The 18,324-nt window shown below is 40.2% G+C and overlaps 1 protein-coding gene across 1 annotated transcript in view; it reads right to left on the minus strand.

The window, feature by feature from the left end:
• Positions 1–18,324, minus strand: part of LOC119912031 (zinc finger protein 721-like) — a 52,306-nt gene that overhangs the window by 21,371 nt on the left and 12,611 nt on the right. The window contains exons 3-6 of the mRNA XM_038731004.1: positions 17,743–17,893; positions 12,062–12,677; positions 11,394–11,470; positions 4,490–4,642 (exon numbers count right to left, since the gene is read on the minus strand). Coding sequence (XP_038586932.1) covers positions 4,490–4,642; positions 11,394–11,470; positions 12,062–12,677; positions 17,743–17,893 — 997 coding nt within the window. The remainder of the gene's footprint in view (positions 1–4,489; positions 4,643–11,393; positions 11,471–12,061; positions 12,678–17,742; positions 17,894–18,324) is intronic.

Genomic DNA, 18,324 nt, shown 5'->3' on the forward strand with positions numbered 1-18,324 from the left:
GCTGTAGTCATAAATACAGTAACAAGCTCACTGTGGTTAAGATCCTTGAGTAGGAGTATTTACTGCAGACGCTGTGACTATGCACGCCTTGTTCAACGTTATCTACTGTAGATTATGACTGCAGGAGAGGCTGCAGGTGTTCAAATCTGCTGACGCTGTGACAGTGCACACTCTGTTCTACTGTTATCTACTGTTATTATGACTACATGAGCGACTGCTGATGTGTTAGTCTGCTGATATTAAGACTACAAGTTTAATTACTGATTAAGGGTTTGATTGTCAACTTCCAACCTCTGATTATTATAGCCTGTGTGAACTTTGAGTGAACTTTCTTTGCAAATTCGCGACAGATAGATGAGCAGAAACGCGACAGACACAGCCAGCACAACATCAAGATTACTGTAAGAAACCAAGCATTAGTGAAAGATACAGCATTACACGTTATTCTTGAATAAATTTTTAAGAAATACAATTGTGTGTCAAATTATGCACGTATAACCTTTAAAAAAGTGAGACTGAAGTTGAAATATAATGGAGAACTTCTTGTTCAGTAATGTAAAAATATAGAAACACCACCACAGTAATTAATAAACAGCTGGAGAACAGTGTTAAATTGGTAAAACAATCCGTGTAAGCGGCCACCAGATGAAGCAGAGGATAAGAAGTTCACCATAAAGAGAGGAGTGGCCAACACAGAAGTGAATATAAGGCGATGTCTGCTGACCACAGGTCGACACCATCCTCTTACCTGCAGGGATGTTGTACAGATTTATCTGTCCTTTATTGGAATAAACTCTTTTGCACCAACTCTTGACCTTCTCCAGAGAAGTCTTTGCAAACTTATTGACTATAGTAGAAAGCTAATAAAAAGCTGTTGAGGGTGGGACCAGGCTTTAACTGGCCCAGCCTGGCCGTACATCTGAACCAACAACAGCCCGTCTGATACGGAATTCGATATTTAAGGATTTTAAAATCTGATAGCTGGTATATCGGCCGATATTCGTTTCAATTGCAGTTTAAAAATAAAATTTGTATTGTTAGAAATAGTACTTTGAACAAAAGAACAACAAAATATATTAAAGTTTTGATAAATAAGAGTCAAATGTATAAAACTACAGAAAACATTTTCAAAATGTCTGATTATAAATTATTAAATAGTGTATGTATTGTGGGGGTCATGGAAACACACTATTAAAAAAAAATACCAATATAGTACTACTACTAAAAAACAATACCATCTATAATCTCTCATGTCTGGCCTGTACTACGAAGCGAGGTAACTGGCTTATCCTGGTAACTACAGGAGTAACTTCGTGACGTCGGGTGTTCCCGGTTAACACGTACTACAAAACGTGGATAGGTTTTAATCGTGGTTAACTCGAGGTTACCCTGCACGTGGACTACACACCACATCTGTACTCAGTGTTAATAATGAGAAGTAGGATATTAATACACACCACTCACTTCATAATATGTTTAGATTTCATCCTGATTTGTTCCACTGCGGCTGCAACGAAGTTCTGAATACAACAGCATTACGTTCAGACGGCGAGCCCTGCAGCCTCGGTGATTTTAGAGAGGAATCTTAATTAATTAACGGGACAGTTCCTTAGATGTAGCCCACCTGTAGTCTATATTTTAAGTGTTTTCACATATTTCGATAGATTATTTTACGTGTCCAAAAAATAGGGAGCCAGGGTGAGGGGTAATAACGGAGAAAAAAAAACCTTGATGAAAGTGTGAAATTTCCTGAAATTAATGTCGTAAAAAAATCAAATATCACTCTGAATACTGTGAAGATTATTAGGCTACAAATTTACTCAAACCTCCCTGGCTTTGTCGCCCACCCCAATATTAGATTTAGCCGTTAACTTGTCTTTACATTCATAATTTCCTGACACTATCAACGTGCATTCCTCTGGAGAAATACAGAGCATGCACAAAACTCTGCCTGCACGGCCGAACACACCCCTATTATGCAAATGTGCACCAACTCCAATTAAGTTAACACGTACTCAACCAACATCTTATCCACCATCGTAGTACCGTTTAACTCCAGTGTAGGCGGTCAGAGTTTGTCAACACTGACTTTGCCTGATAACCCTGAGTTCACTCGGAGTAGGTTGAACTACCTTCGTAGAACAGGCCAGTCAGTGCGTAAGACACCAGGCATGCGACCTCTGACATAGCAATTGAAGTTGCTTTGGATAAAAGCGTCAGCTAAATGACTAAATGTAATGTAATGAGATGGAGCACATACGTAGAATAAATATGTATAAATAAATAGTTTGTTAAACTCTGTGTTACTTGAACATTTTACACTGCGCTCCTAAATTTCTTTGTGTGCTCCTAAATCTTCTCATTTAGGAGCACACAACGTGAGTGTTAATGTGAATGTTTTGTGAGGAGCTCTCCAGTTTGTCCTGAGGGACGAACAGACTGACAGTGACAGGAAGCAGCCAGCAGGAGGCAGCAGAGGAGCTTCAGTTTGTTCAACAGATGATAGTTTTCACTTTAAAGTCACTGGAGGAGCAAACTGTGTGCAGAGGGTTTGTGTCCTGTTACCTTTAATAGAAACAACCAGGATGGACGATATATGCGTACATGAGGATTAAGATAATGTCAGAGCCGATGCGAGAATCACACCAATTCAGCTACTATAATCATGACACAACAGTCCAAACTGCTGTAATATCAACCAGAGCATTCAGAATTAACCTGCTGTATTTTAAGTTGTCAAATAGTAATGGTGCCTGTAGTGGCACCTTAAAAACTTGTTTGCCACTCTTGCAGGACAAAAATTTGTGCTTTCTAAAAGGGCATATTTTGTAAAATCCAGTGAGGTTCTATTTGACACAAAACGCATCCGGCAGAAGTCCTAAATGTGTTTTCCATCAAACTGACACAAGGAGAAGAAAATACACGACAATCAGAAAACTGATGTCCTGCTAGGCAAACTTAATTTTTTTTACCGCAGCCAAACGATGCTCTCACCTATTTCTATTACACTTTACAACTGAAAAAGCTCAGCTACACGTTGATTTTTCAAAACACACTAATGACATCTGAGACAAACATCAAAAACTATTAAATGAAAAACAAGGGAAAAACGAATGAATATGAAGTTATTCAAAAAAACAAAACACCATTGTTAGTAAGGGGAAATTTAATAAGGCTACATTCCAAAAACTATGGCCCCGTGAGATCTAGCACTTTTCAAACTCACTAACACACACACAGACTCACTCCCGCTTGTCGCTTCAAAAAAATTAATTGCACATGCATTTGAATATACATTACTTTCATGATACAATTTGTAATATTTTCTTATGAAACTGTTGAAATTTAATTCATCCACCACATGATTACGCACTCTTTCTGATGACAAAAGGTGTTTGAATTGTAAAACACAGAATTCAGAAAAACTTTACAGAAAACACAGAATATGGCAAAATGTTTAACGCTGAGCGACTTGCTCTGCGCTGGAATCTGGATTCAACTATTCAAGTTCAACTATTTTGACGGCTCGCCAAGCAATGTCCCCACACTGCCGACTTCTGCTGTTTCTTTGGTGGAAATGAAGCTCTGGTCCCTTTGTCATAGTTTAGCCAGTGAACACTAGTAACCCTCCGTGTCTCAGATAAACTTCAAGCTGGTGCATCGCTCGTGTAACTTCGTTTTTTGTTTTGTGAAAGTTGCAACAGGTCCTTTCCCTCCAACAGAGACACTCTGTGTAGCGGAGCATTTTAATTAACTGTGACTCCTACTAGCTGAGGGTTCTGACACGTCTTAAGTTTGATATTTATATTAAATGTTACTTTGACAACATTTGGTTAAAAAAAAAAATAAAATGTAGGAAAGAGAAAGCAAATATTTATTACTCTGTTTTGTTTGTTTTGAGCCAGTGTCCGCCTACAGGGATAGTAAGTATTTAGTTTTTAAAGCTGTCCTGTCTGCAAGAGGCAGTGTGACGTCCAGCTAAGAAGAAACTTGTGTAGCTTTCACACGGATCTCCGTTTCCTTGTATCCTGTGTATTTGTACACCTCTCACCCTCAAACAATGCCTGAGCAGGCGTCCTCAGTTTGTCTATTTTTCAAAATCAAACTTTCAAAGCGTTTTTTGTCTGATCGGAGCCTAAGAGGAGCAGAAGACGGAGGATCAGTCGCTCAGCAAGTTTCCCTTAACTGCCGAACCGGAAGTTAACTTCAGCTTTGTCCAGTTTTAGCTAGCTAGCATGCTAACACCCAGGCAGCAGGCTACATGCTACAAGAGACCTCCTCCTCCTCCTCCTCCACCTCCTCCTCTCCGGGTCCGACCGTCACATTAAGTGTGGGTTCTGTAGAGATACGGGGTTCTGATGGCTCCACTGTTGAATCCTGCTACATTACATCTTGTTTACAGTCAATATGAAGCTACGTGTCGGAACCAGGCCGAGCTAACGCCACGTTAGCTTCTTGTTAGCTGCTAGCTGTGTTCATGAACACTGACCTGAACATCGGTGCTATCAGAGCTCGAGCCTGCTGTTTGTCCTCCGGGGACGTTGTTGCTCCGGGGCTCCGGGTCCTGGTTGTCCTCCTCCATCCCGCTCTTGGTCCTGGTCTCTGAGATCCAGCAGGTCTCCTCTGGGACTGTCGGAGCTCTTCAGATTCAGGAGCGCTGCAGGAACTCGTGGTTCGCCGTGTTCTGCGTTTTGTTCCTTTCCGGCAGACTTGGCTCTGTTAGTGCATTGCTGCCTCCCGCTGGTGATAAAGACAGTCTACATTAATGCTCCTCCTGACCTGTATTTTCCGATATCGGCCCACTAATTTCAGGAAGTTAATTAGTTCCAATGCTCTCTTTTTTTTGTTTAGGACCATCATCCATTTTAAAGTTTTAAAAGATAATAGTTCAACTCCTAAACTGACTCATGAATAACAGCCTCCTTCTCTCAGTATATCTCAGACAGTGCACAATATGTTTGACAGACTCCTGTACTGCACAGTCTGGACACTTCTGGCCAACTTAAAATGATCCATCCGAGGCAAAATCATTGTATTCACAGGGTTAATTGATGGTTAGATGTCATAGAACTTCCTCCCTCTGTTGACTTTCCGCCTCTCAAGCTGCCATTGTTGAGTCAGTCTTTCCTTTATGATGCTACAACAGTCTGTCTAAAGACTCCTCCACTTCTTCCCTGTCTAAACTTGAGCCTTCAGCCTCATTTCCCTCAACCCCAACAACTCCCCTGCTTCCACTAACAGTGCCAGAATTGGTGTTGTCCAGAATGCCCCATATCCTCAAAGCCCTAGATTGAACCACATCTAATTTATTTAGTGTGGACCTAGATGCCGATCCACATGCAAGACACTCATAATGAAAAACTGATCTTATCATATAGCTTTATAAATCATCAGCATAAGATTCTTGTTTGCACCCAGAACACCCAACCAAGTACCTCATAATATTAATAACCTTTCCACATTTATTTACCATCCTACATACATGTTCTTTATCTTAACTTTTCATCCACTCAGACACTAAGAAACTTGAAGACCCAGACTCTCTCAAGAGGTTCCCCATACTACTTAAGTCCTTGACTGTCTACGTTCGTCTTCCTGCCAAACACCATAGTAAACTGCTGCTTCTTCTGTCCCTGACACCTGGGTTCAGTATTGGAGCAGCAGCAGCCGTCGGAAACTGATTTCTACACGTGTGACAGGTGAAGAGTGTTAATCAGAATCAGAAAGAGCTTTAATAGTATTTTACACGTATGAGGACTTGGTGATAGCGTGCTACAGATAGACAAACATGTAGTTGTAAATATAAATACATGTAAAAATACATAAATATGGAGCAAACAGATGCACATTATAAAAGAATAACTATGTGTAGAGACAGAACAATGTAGCAGATTTTTACATTACTCCAGTTGTCTTCTGCAGTCATAACAGGAAGAGAGGATTTGTATTTATTTAACTATATAAATTGACAAAATAAGAAAGTGTAGAAGAATGATAATGAATATGTGCAATGATATGCAAAATAATTATATTACATTAGACAGACAATGAGGCTGCAGTGAGCGAGGACGTCCCATGTGGTGAATAAAAGTCCCCCATGTTCATGTCTCCTCCAACTCAGATGCTCGGAGGAAGCCAGGAGTCAAACAGCGTCCACTTGTCCCACCTGTTGTTTTCTCTCTGGCGTCTGGACACAAGCTTCACCTGAAACTCCACCTGACAACATGTGATGACACAGATCACTGAGACGTTTCTGCTGGACAGCTTCTGACTGTTACCTGCAAGGTGAGCGTGTTGATGAACACGTGACAGTGATCCACATCGTTAGAACAACACTGTGATGCACTTTGACCACAGAGACTCACTCAGTGTTTCACTGGATCACCTGAAGAGACCGGCTCAGGTGTGTTTGACTTCTGTGGGGAAACAACAAGAAATGAATCAGGTGTTGTGAGTTCATTTTGAGAAGCATGAATATCCTCCGAGGAGGAAAACTGTAAATACAACCTCCAATGTACAGAAAGCATTTCTCCACTCAGCATCATGAAAATGGATCTAAAGCTGTGAGACTGATTGATTCACCAGGCAGAAAGACTTTGGTTACAGCGCCCCCATGTGGCAGAGTGGGGCCAAATTTTCTACATGTGTAAATGACTGAGGAGAGAAAAAAGTCTGATGTGTCTAAGATTTATCACTGCATGGTAAAAGATGCGTTTGCATATGGCTTCATGTTCATAACAGTGAAATTACAAAACCACTCACAGGTGTGCTAAATAGACCCTGTGTAGGTCACATGACCAGTAAATTGTTGTACATTGTTCTCGTGTTAAAATAAAATCTTTATATTCCTCCAGAATTGTAAAGGGAATAACAAAAGCAGAGGAACGTCTTCATGATGATTCAGCAAATGGAAATGATTCCATGTGTGTGGAATCCAAATCAGAAATTAATCCTAAAAACTTTCAGTCACTTTGTCTGCTTCCTCTTCTTCGGCCAAAAGGCCTCTTTCAACAGACCACAGCTCCAGAATCAGAAACACCTGCAGAAAGCAACAGACTGGGGGAAAGGGAAGAAGTTGAGTTAGTAACATGTATTAATGGGATAAGGTTTCATACAGATGGAGGGAGAGAGGAGCTCAGTAAAAACACAAACACCAAACCAATCTTCAGTATTAGTGGAAATGTGTAAGTAGTTCTGCTTAGTTCAGTTCCTGTTTCGAATGTTGGCACAAAACTTCACATTATCCCAACAAAGTTAAACATGGTATACCAATTAATGCATATTTGATTCTGCACGGCAAAGTTTAACTTTTTTTATTTAAGTGTCCTTAAGGATTCTGGTGTCGACCTCTTCCTCTTTAGTTTTATCAGCTTTAATATTTCAGTTGATAATTTGCTCATGTGCTATTTATTCCATAATAAACTGGCATTTAATCAAATAACAACAACCTTCCATTATAGGAGGACTGGATGTTTCTGTTAAAGGTAACAGGATACAAACCCTCTGCACACAGTTTGCTCCTCCAGTGACTTTAAAGGGACTAGATGTAGTCTTTCAATAAAATTACTTGATAAATCAAATATTCATTGCCTTATTGTCAATGGGCTCACTTATAAATGAAGCACAGGCCTGTTTTCTCTGTTGCTTGCATCAGCCACTATTCTGCTATATATGTGAAGGAACCGGGTGGATTCAGCCCTGTGTGCGCTCCTGAGCCTCTCTGACTACAGCGACACCACCGCAGAGAAAGACCAATCCACTCATTTTGCTTGCTGCGGTCTAACTGTTATAAAGTCTCACAACAATCTCAATCTAATATTCAGTCCAGCTGATGCAGTGAATTTACTGTTATCATGTAACCAGTATAGATTAGTTCAACCTCAAACTGATAAAAATATTACTGTAATGTTGCAGTTGAGTTTACCTGAGACGCTGTCACAATGCTTTTTTTCCCGTGCGATGACTTTAACACTTTAAACTGCTCCAGCGTTTCAATTTGACGTTTGTTAGCGAATATTAGCTCAACACTAACTTGTTACCTATAGCAATTTATGATAACTGACTTTAGTGGTTTCTTTCTTTTATTTTACCTAAGGAACACATCAGTGTCTTTTTTTTTTTAAATAACATGCGTAGGGCACCGCCTACTGTGCTGAGCATGCTTGTTGTTAACAAAAAAAGACTGTCTGAAACAAAACTAATCTAAACACTGTATGAGAGCAGATCAAGTGTATGATTTTGTTCTGTTTTTCTTATAAACACAGGGTACGTTGGAAGAGGTGGGCTGCAGGAGATATCTTCTGAAGATCCCCACCCTGGATCCTGCAGCAATTTCTGCCAATATGCGGGAGGACAGTGATAATGAAGAACAAAATAAAAAATATGTTATACTCTCTCCAAGACTTGTTTTTATTTATATATTCTATATTGTTTCCACACTTAATAGGGAAATCACTGCAAATACAATTGCTCAATTAATCAATTAGTTGAGTGACACGATATTAATCAGTGACTATTTTAAGTCATTTTTCTTCATCTTAATTATTTGTTTTATTTTTTGATTGTTTTCTGGTACACAATATAAATCCTCCGCACCCGTCATTAATAAGCCGACGTGCAGCTCACCTGCTGCCGTGATAATGAATTGCGAGTGGAAATATAGAGAAAAGACAACTTCTCAGGGTTTTTTTTTTTTTTAGGTGACTTTTTAAAACATACTGCTGCTGGAGAAAATGGAGCAGACAGAGAAAGGCGGGGCAAGCCGGGGTGTTTACCTGAGGTGTAGGTGTGTGTGAGTGTGTCAGAGTGTGGGGAGGAGAGAATTCTGAGGCAGGTACAAAGCATACTTAAATAAGAATAATGTTCGTGGTCATTAAAACCTGCTTTCACAGGGTGGTATAATGTGAAAATTTGAGGGGGGTTTTGCATCAACAACATGTCTGTCAGCCATCGCTGATGGCATCGTCTATCGGCCCAAACCTAAAAGATGGAGGAACAGCAGCACTCTGTTCCCTTTATTCTTCATCTTTATTGGTCTGTCTGCTTAATGAGCAGCAGGTGGCGCTCAAACACAGTCTGACTCTTCAACAAAACCTCTGGAAGCTCTGTTAGACTCTGAAGGACTGAGAGTGAAAGTCTGGAGGTTTCTTTTGACCCCAAACAGACTCAGAGGCCAAAGAGTGGGCTTTTGTTTTCCACAAGTGATGCAGTTCATTAGAAAACATGATATTTAATTAGGAATGTGAGAGCGAGAAGACGATAAAGAGGTTTTCCACCTTTGTAAATCAGCTTCCACCGCTTGTTTTGGTGCTGCTGCACAGACGACATCAGAATCTGAAGTAGAAGTTAAAGGTTTGTGACTGCAGGATCAAAACAGGACGTTTCACTTTCATCATGCTCCTTTGAAAACACAACTTTTCTCTCTTTGATTTCTGATCAGCTCGGAAGTGACGGTCTGTGGTGACAGCGGTGATGAGGTCATCATAGCCATAATCCAATCCCTCCTCAGCCTGGGTCATCACCAAATGTAAAAGCGTAACTGGTCTGTGTTTGAACCAATAACCACAGAACAACAAATACTGTTGAATACAAACAGTTCATTAAACGTCCAGTTTGAAATGATGAGTCAAAGTTTCTCTTTGTGTCGACTAATTTAATGAAAACATTGAAAAGGACTCGAGTCTCCTGCTCAGATTATTACAGCACCAACCCTGGCAGGATGCAAGTTAAACAGAAAGCAACACATTTACTGACAGAACAGAAAGCAAACAGCTGTTAAAATGGAGTCAGATAATGAAGACAATAATATTTGATTCAATCAGACTTTCACAAGAACAAAGGTTTGTTCAGACTGAAAACAAATGTGGTCTGTAGTGGTTTTGTAGTCCCTGTTTATTCAGCGCCTCTTCCTCCTCACTACACACTGGACCACAGCAGTTAAACCCAGTGGACCTGGTTCAGGCCTCTTAAACAGTGGGACTTTGTGATTTTTGCCCCGTCTTCAAGTGTTGATATTTGGAGCAAGTATAAACAGACGTCATGATCTAGTTTGTTTGAAGCGTACCGAGTCCTGCGGCTCTTTGCTTCGACTAGAATTGGTTTTGCTTTCAGTCTGAACAAACCTCAACAGATTCAAAACCACATTCAGAAAATAACAACAGATCAAAATACACAACTACTCTATATACAGTTAACCTGGAGAAAAAATGTAAAGTAACTAAAGAAACAAGAAATTACCTGTTTAAGAGAAACATAATGGGACCGAGATTTTACGCCAAACAGTTTTGATGATGTTTTCAGGACCCCACAAGATTTAATATAATGAAGGAGGAGTGGACTCTTCAGAAGATACAGCTAATAGATTTGATCTCTCTAGTAATCACTTCATTTGCAGGTGAGAAGCTATTTGAGAGAGAGAGAAAGGCCCACATGAGAACTCTTGGAGACTTTTACCTGTTCGGAGATACATGGTAAAGACTCACCAAAGCTACAACCCCAAAAACACAACTGGACACATCTACCAAATACTAAAGGAAATAAAATTAAACATAAGTACAAAAACAGCAGAACAACATGTAAAAAAACAACAACATATAAATGATATATATTGACAATAAATTATAAACAAAAGAAAATAAAAACAGTGAACACAGATATAAAATAAAGATTAAATGAAAATTCCACAAAAAGGTGGAAAATACATTTAACTACAACAAAATAACAAGAAAATATATATGAAGCTCACAGAAACAATATTTCATCCAGCGTGGAGCTTCCTTCTTGACTTTGGGGAACACATCTGTAATAAATGAGTCTAAACTCAAGCCTCACATACTACCTCTTTGTTGGAGCTTTTGACCACATCCCATGGCCTTCTTCAGCAAACTGAACCTCCTCAGTCATCATCACATGACTCTAGTCCAGCACAGTCACATGATAACAGGTGGTTGTATTCAGGTGGAGATGTAATCTCTGTCTCTGTTCTCAGATGCATCTTTGAACAGAGACAGAGGTTACCAGTTCCACCTGAGCACAATCACCTGAAGTCTTGCGATGACGGCCAAGCCTGATCTATTGACAGAAGTAGGCTGTAGTGGCATTAAACAAAAAACAGCAAACACGCTGTGGTTACAGATTCCCAGATTCTCAGATCTGCTTCCTCTCTTTATCTTATGTGATAACACACAGAAAATTGTGACAGATGGACAGCAAGAAAATTGACGCAGTGCTAACAGTGCTAGCTTATTTTTTTTTACAAGATCAAAATCAAAATGAATAACAACATGAATAAAGAGAAGATTCATTTACAAATATTCAACTTATTTACTTAATAAAGTGGTTCAGGAATCATTCAGCCAGGCTGAATCAGTAGATGCATGTAGCCTGGCTCTGACCCATGTCTTCCAGGGCCCTCCCTCCTGCAGAGGAGTGAGGGTGGGCGGAGAGCCCTCATTGTGTTTGACGACTAGAGCTGAACGATTTAGGGAAGGAAAAAAAAAAAACAATCGAATTGCGTTTTTTATATTATATATATTAATATTGCAATTTATTTAATTTACTTTTTATCTGTATTATTTAAAACAGTCAAGCCATAAATCATTATATAGTAATGAAACATATATACAAAAGTTGGTCAACTAAAATTAAACAAAGCGACGCCTCACACATCTAATAGACAAGATCTGTAATTCTCCGACAACGCCATGCTTCATCCTATTGCACTATTATCGCAAATGCAATTAATCGTTCAGCCCTAGTGACAACCACCTTATTTTGAAGAGAGGAGGGGCAGGATAGTATTTAGTGACCACCTCTTAAGCCCCTCGTTGCTCCAGAGGCGTGCGACCTCTGACATAAATAGCAATTGTAAGTCGCTTTGGATAAAACGTTAGCTAAATGAATAAATGTAGATGTAGTCACAGCCACGATAACACACCTGCTGCTAAAAATATAAAGTTACTGTTCATCTCAGTTTGTGGAGAAGCTCAGAATAGAAGAACACAGCTATCGAGGCATGAGGAGGAGGCAGGATGAAACAACTAGCTTGGCTCTGAAAATGTTCAAAGTGAGGCAGCATGTCTGCGTTGGTGAGCTTTCAGGGAACTACTCCATGCCAACAACGTCCCACATTCATCACACCAGTACAGTTTCTGTCCCGTGTGAACCTGTCGGTGCTTATCCAGGTAACTTGATGTAGTGAAAGCTTTCCCACATTGTTCACACACGTATGGTTTCTCTCCTGTGTGAATGCGTGTATGAACTTTTAATCTATTTGAAGTAGAGAAAGTTTTCCCACACTGTTCACACCTGTACGGTTTCTCTCCAGTGTGACTACGTTTGTGGGTTTTTAAGTTACCAGACAACGCGAACGCTTTCTCACATTGGTCACAGCTGTACGGTTTCTCCCCAGTGTGAACACGTCTATGCTTCACTAGGTCGCATGACGTAGTGCACGATTTCCCACATTGGTCACACCTGAATGGTTTCTCTCTAGTATGAACACGTCTGTGTCTTAGTAAGTTACCTGATATATTGAAAGTTTTCCCACACTGGTCACAGCTGTACGGTTTCTCTCCAGTGTGAACTCTCTGATGAATCTTTAAAGATCCAGATCTTGCGAAGAATTTGTTACAGTGCTGACAGCGGTGACGTTTGAGTCCATCTCTTCCTCTCTGTTTCTATATCAACAGAAAGACATACAGAGAGAAAGACAGTAAGTGAGAAGTCATGGTGGAGTGAGCTATGTGGAACTAGGGATGCACGATATTTATCGATCCGATTTAATGTCTGGAGATATTAGACATATTTTCATTATTGGAATCATATCGGAAAATGAAATGTTGGCGGATGATTTAGCCGAAGAGAATCAAACAATGCTGTTACATACGCCGCTGCTGTTGTTGTGCTCTGGTTGTCATGTTGCTGCGCCTGAATCAAGCCAGGCAGACGCAAGTGCAGGCAGCTACAGCCAAACAAACATGCCATCGATCGTTCGGATGTTTTTCACCATTTAAGAAGAAGACGTTCTATTGCATTATGGTACCAGTCTGTCCTCCTGTCCTCTCTCTGCTTTGATTTACTGCAGGTAACAATGTGCCAAGTTGTAAGCTACATGACAAACTAAGCTGAACAGTTAAGACTACAGACAGCTTTCAATTTAGCTGGTTTGTCCATTTGGCTAATTGCTAAGCTAAAGTTAGCTGTGTTTATATAAAACAAAAGCCGCGTTTCAACCAAAAGCACCGGGGACTTTTATTTGTAACCACTATCCATATGCAGAATTTATAAATGAACATCAGATTGGAATATAATGAAAAACTATAGGCTATGCTTGACAATTAAAGCAGCTTTTTTTCAGTGGAAGTATAATGAAGAGACACACGATAAAGTTTGTTACACATTTAATAACAAACTAGATAAAACCATCCAGTTCTTAAAATAACTCCAGCACAGAGAAAGTAACACAAAAATAAAAACGAGGCTGTTTGTATGGTTATTAAAACATTTTCAGCTGGCCAGACTCACGTCTGTGTCGGGATTTTAACGAGCTTCATTACCTGCTGTAATCAGCTGGTCCGCTTGTTTTGGAGAAGAGGAGACCGACTTCGGCTCCGTGTAGAAATTTTCTGACTGATGAAAACTTAAAACAGCAACTCAGTACGCAAGCCGACACACACAGACGGCAGGCAGAGACTACAGCCTGGTAATAAGCAGTTCATTCCCGGGCCCGTTTAATACCGCTTTTTGGTGCCCGTCACTAAATAACAGTTTTTTTATTCATCACTAAATAACATAAATAATCACTAAATAATATTCATCACGTTTCAATCGGGAGGAAGATTGTACGAGATTTTAAGCACTCCCAACTTGCCATCTCTTTTGTAAAAGAACACATTTTACATGCTGAGGAGTTTGCTGTATCAGTGTGAACAGCTGACAAGACATAGTAGCTCAGCTACAGCCACAGCAGCAGACGTGATCCAGCTCAACTTTTTTCCCCCAGCCTTGTTTGCTTTACATCACATCCTAAGGACCAAGGTTTTAGGTCTGGACAACACCTGCTTTTATTTTGTGCTGTAGACAGCACTCTGTGACAGTGCTGTTTGCAGCTCAGAAAATATATGGAGATTGGTTGTTACGGTTTTGAATAAAAAAATAAAATGTGGCACTGGCATATAATCCTCTCCCAAGTGAAACAACTTTACTTATTTTTCAGGGGTGTTTTTTGTAGAATGAAATGTTGTCTTATTTAATATGTTTCTACAACACATGAGAAATAGGGAGAGGCTTAGCTTTATCTTCAGTGAAATTAAAAAACAAAAAAAAGTGTGTAAATATCTGTATAAGCATCGGCAAAAATGAGTTCTAACATATCGGCATTTCGAATATCGGCAAAAATCCAATATTGTGCATCCTTATCTAGAACCATAAATGACTTTTAGAGCATGTCTGTGGAATATAACCCACAATGTTAAATTTAAAAAGTTACAACCGAGACAACCAGCTGCAGCGGGGGGAGTCCAAAGCAGAGATGGTCACTCGAGTTTGAGACTTGGACTCGATATGCACTTAAGTCACACTCACAGTGACTTCAGACTTGACTCGGACTTGTGAACAATGTCTATTTTTAGGAAACCTCCTATGAGCTGCTGTGCCATTTATCATAAACTTTGGCTTTAAAACTTCATATAACAAGACCTTCTCTTTCTTTTTTCTGCAATGTAACCTCAATATTGGGGGTCTAAACGTACTCGAAAAGTCTTTGCACAAAATTCAGGAGTGGCGAAAAACTTCGTATTTTATGGTTTTCGTGCATTGGCGTAGCAAAATGGTTCGCTAGCCTCCCCTACAGAACAGCCCCCAGACTAAGTTTCACCTACGTAGGCGAAATTTCTGTGGTAAGTGTATAACGCCCAGACGTACAAAAAAGCCTCTTGGAGCCATTGCCTAAGCCCAACAGGAAGTCAGACATTTTGGATTCAAGTGTCATTTTTGGCAATTTACACACTTTATAATTTAACAAATTTCTCCAAAAAACTATTCCAATCGACTTCAAATTTTCGCTGTGCAACCTAAACCCATTGACAAAAGTTATTACCAGTCGACTAGTTTGCCCATAACGTGCTATCAAAACTCGATGATTCGTTTAACAGGAAGTTGTTATAACTTCAGTATACATGCTCACATCTTCACTAAATTTTACATGTATAATAAGAGTTCTACATGTTAAGTTGTAGTTGTAGTGCAAAGTGCTATGTAGCAATGACAAATGGGACACAGAAAGTGATTATTAACACGTTTGTGCAAAGTCCGTGGCAAATTCACAGCCACACGGTCAGAGCTACAGAATCTGCAACGCAGCCGCCTCACACCTCAACACACTACACGTGAGAGGGCCCGCCCAACGCTGCTTGCAGCTTTAATCATTATTATTTTCCATCTTGGGTTAATTGGACCAAGTAGTCACGTTACACACGTAGTAATAACCTACTGGCAATACAAATACAATATAGTCCTAAACAGCTACTGCACCCACCAGCCGCCGCCGCATTATACACTGTATGTCCCCCAAAGTGAACATGTAAATAAACATGAGCTGAACAAGAAAATAACACGGATTCCTGTAGCTCAGGCTCTTTATGTGACTTTGTAGATGTGAAACGCTGTAGTCAGAGCCGTAACGGCTCTGGTTGTTGTTATAACGTTAGTTAAATTAAATCTCAAAGTTGCAGGTCCTCGTTGTAGAGTCATGTAGTATTAGATGCATTCAACAGCAGCTCACTGTATCCTAGACGGCATGATTTATACCGATGGTGGTTAAATGGTTTCACGTAGCTTTGGTTAGAATTAAAGGGCGCTGGTAAAGGGATGAACTAGATGTGAATGTGCTACATTGAAATTATGGCAGATTATGTGTAAAATGCTTATTCTATCTCACTCTCTCTGTTTACAGACAGCTGAAAAAGTTGAACCTTCCAGCAAACAAAACAAATATTTATTGATGTGCAATTGTTTACAAGTTCACTTTGAGACTGTAATCGATTTTATTAACATAATCCATTCAGGAAAAGGTTTTTAGCCCACATACATTCCAGCTTTCTATATTGTCCTGTTCTAAGTGTAGTTTATACAGTAAAGGGGTCTACTATCCAAATCATTCTTAAAATCAAAATATCGGCTCATAAATCTGCTCCTTTTCACTTTAATACAGGCATCGGCCCCCAAAAACCCACATCATTAAGTCCTATTTATCAGTTCGAGCTCAGTTTGTACATGTTAACAATGAGTCCTCCATGCACGCCAAAGTTAGTCATGGAGTTCCACAAGATTCTGTGCTCGAGCCAATCCTCTTCACTTTATATATGCTTCATTATGGCAGTATTATCAGAACATACTCCATAAATTACAGCGGTGGTGATGGAGACACATGCCTTTGGTGTGAGAGACCCGGGTTCGATTACCCACTGTGAGACGTCCACCAATGTGTCCCTGAGCTAGACACCTAGTTGCTCCAGAGGCGTGGGACCTCTGACATTTATAGCATTTGTAAGTCACTTTGGATAAAAGCTAAAATGAATCAAATTTAAATTTTCATTGTTATGCAGATGATACTCAATTATTTTAATCAAGCCAGATGAAACTCATCAGTTAGCTAAACTTCAAATGACCTGTAATTTTCTAATGTCTAACTCATAAAACTGAAGTTCTGGGGCCCAAGCACCTCCGTGACACTTTATCTGAAGATATAGTCACTCTGGATGGCATCGCCCTGGCCTCCAGCACCACTATGAGGAATTTTGGAGTTATCAATTCAGTTCAAATTAGCTTTATTGGCATGAATGTATAACAATATTGCCAAAGCATCAAACTACATAAGAACAATCAACCCCATATATTTCATTTAACAATTAAAGCGTAAATTAATTAAAGCGTATGTGTTTAAAAATTAAAAATATTTTAAAAATTAAAATAAATACATAAAACAGTAAGTGAGTGAGTGAGTGAGTGAGTGAGTCTGATGATGCAGAAAAACTAGTCCATGCATTTGTTACTTCTAGGCTGGATTACTGGAATTCCTTATTATCAGGCTGCTCGAAAAGTCCATTAAGACTCTTTAGCTGATCCAGAATGCTGCAGGTCGTGTTCTGACAGGAACCAGGAAAAGAGATCACATTTCTCCTGTTTTAGCTTCTTTGCATTGGCTTCAAGTAAAATCCAGAATAGAATTTAAAATCATTCTTCTTACCTACAAAGCTCTTAATGGTCAGGCACCATCTTATCTTAAAGAGCTCATAGTACCTTACTACCCCACCAGAGCACTGCGCTCCCAGAATGCAGGGTTACTTGTGGTTCCTAGAGTCTCCAAAAGTAGACTAGGAGCCAGAGCGTTCAGCTATCAAGCTCCTCTCCTGTGTGACGTCATTCCCAGACCACTGACTTTCGAGGTCAATAGAAAGCACCATATGTCCCGTACTAGCTAGCTAGCATGCTAACACCCAGGCAGCAGGCTACATGCTACAAGAGACCTGCTGCTGCTCCTCCTCCTCCTCCTCCTCCTCTCCGGGTCCGACCGTCACATTAAGTGTGGGTTCTGTAGAGATACGGGGTTCTGATGGCTCCACTGTTGAATCCTGCTACATTACATCTTGTTTACAGTCAATATGAAGCTACGTGTCGGAACCAGGCCGAGCTAACGCCACGTTAGCTTCTTGTTAGCTGCTAGCTGTGTTCATGAACACTGACCTGAACATCGGTGCTATCAGAGCTCGAGCCTGCTGTTTGTCCTCCGGGGACGTTGTTGCTCCGGGGCTCCGGGTCCTGGTTGTCCTCCTCCATCCCGCTCTTGGTCCTGGCCTCTGAGATCCTGCAGGTCTCCTCTGTGACTGTCGGAGCTCTTCAGATTCAGGAGCGCTGCGGGACCTCGTGGAGCTCCTCTTCGCACAGTCTCAAGAGTCTCGCGCGACCGCTCCGTAGTTACTGTTGCTTAGCAGCAGAATCAGTGTTTCCAAGACGTTGAAGCTTTTTGTCCCGCAGAGATTCACAAACCATCGTTACTGTATCAGCAGCTGGAGACTCTGTTCTGTTCTCCAGACTGCAAACAGCCTTAAAACGAGTTCTGGTGATTCAGTTCATTTCAAACAGTCATTTCTTTTTGTCCTCATTGTTCCATATTTAATACTTGTGGGTCATAAAAGTGTGTTTATGCTGAAGTGGCCGTGAGAGACGTGTTTGTTTCTGGCAGCTGAAGTTTTCCTAGAATTATATTCAAAGTGACAGAAACCAAACATCAAAGATTAAATTAGTTGAATCCACTTTTTATTTTAA

Source organism: Micropterus salmoides, unplaced genomic scaffold (assembly GCF_014851395.1).
Source record: "Micropterus salmoides isolate LMB-PRFRI ecotype aquatic unplaced genomic scaffold, ASM1485139v1 Ms_hic_scaffold_2, whole genome shotgun sequence".
Lineage (NCBI taxonomy): Eukaryota > Metazoa > Chordata > Actinopteri > Centrarchiformes > Centrarchidae > Micropterus > Micropterus salmoides.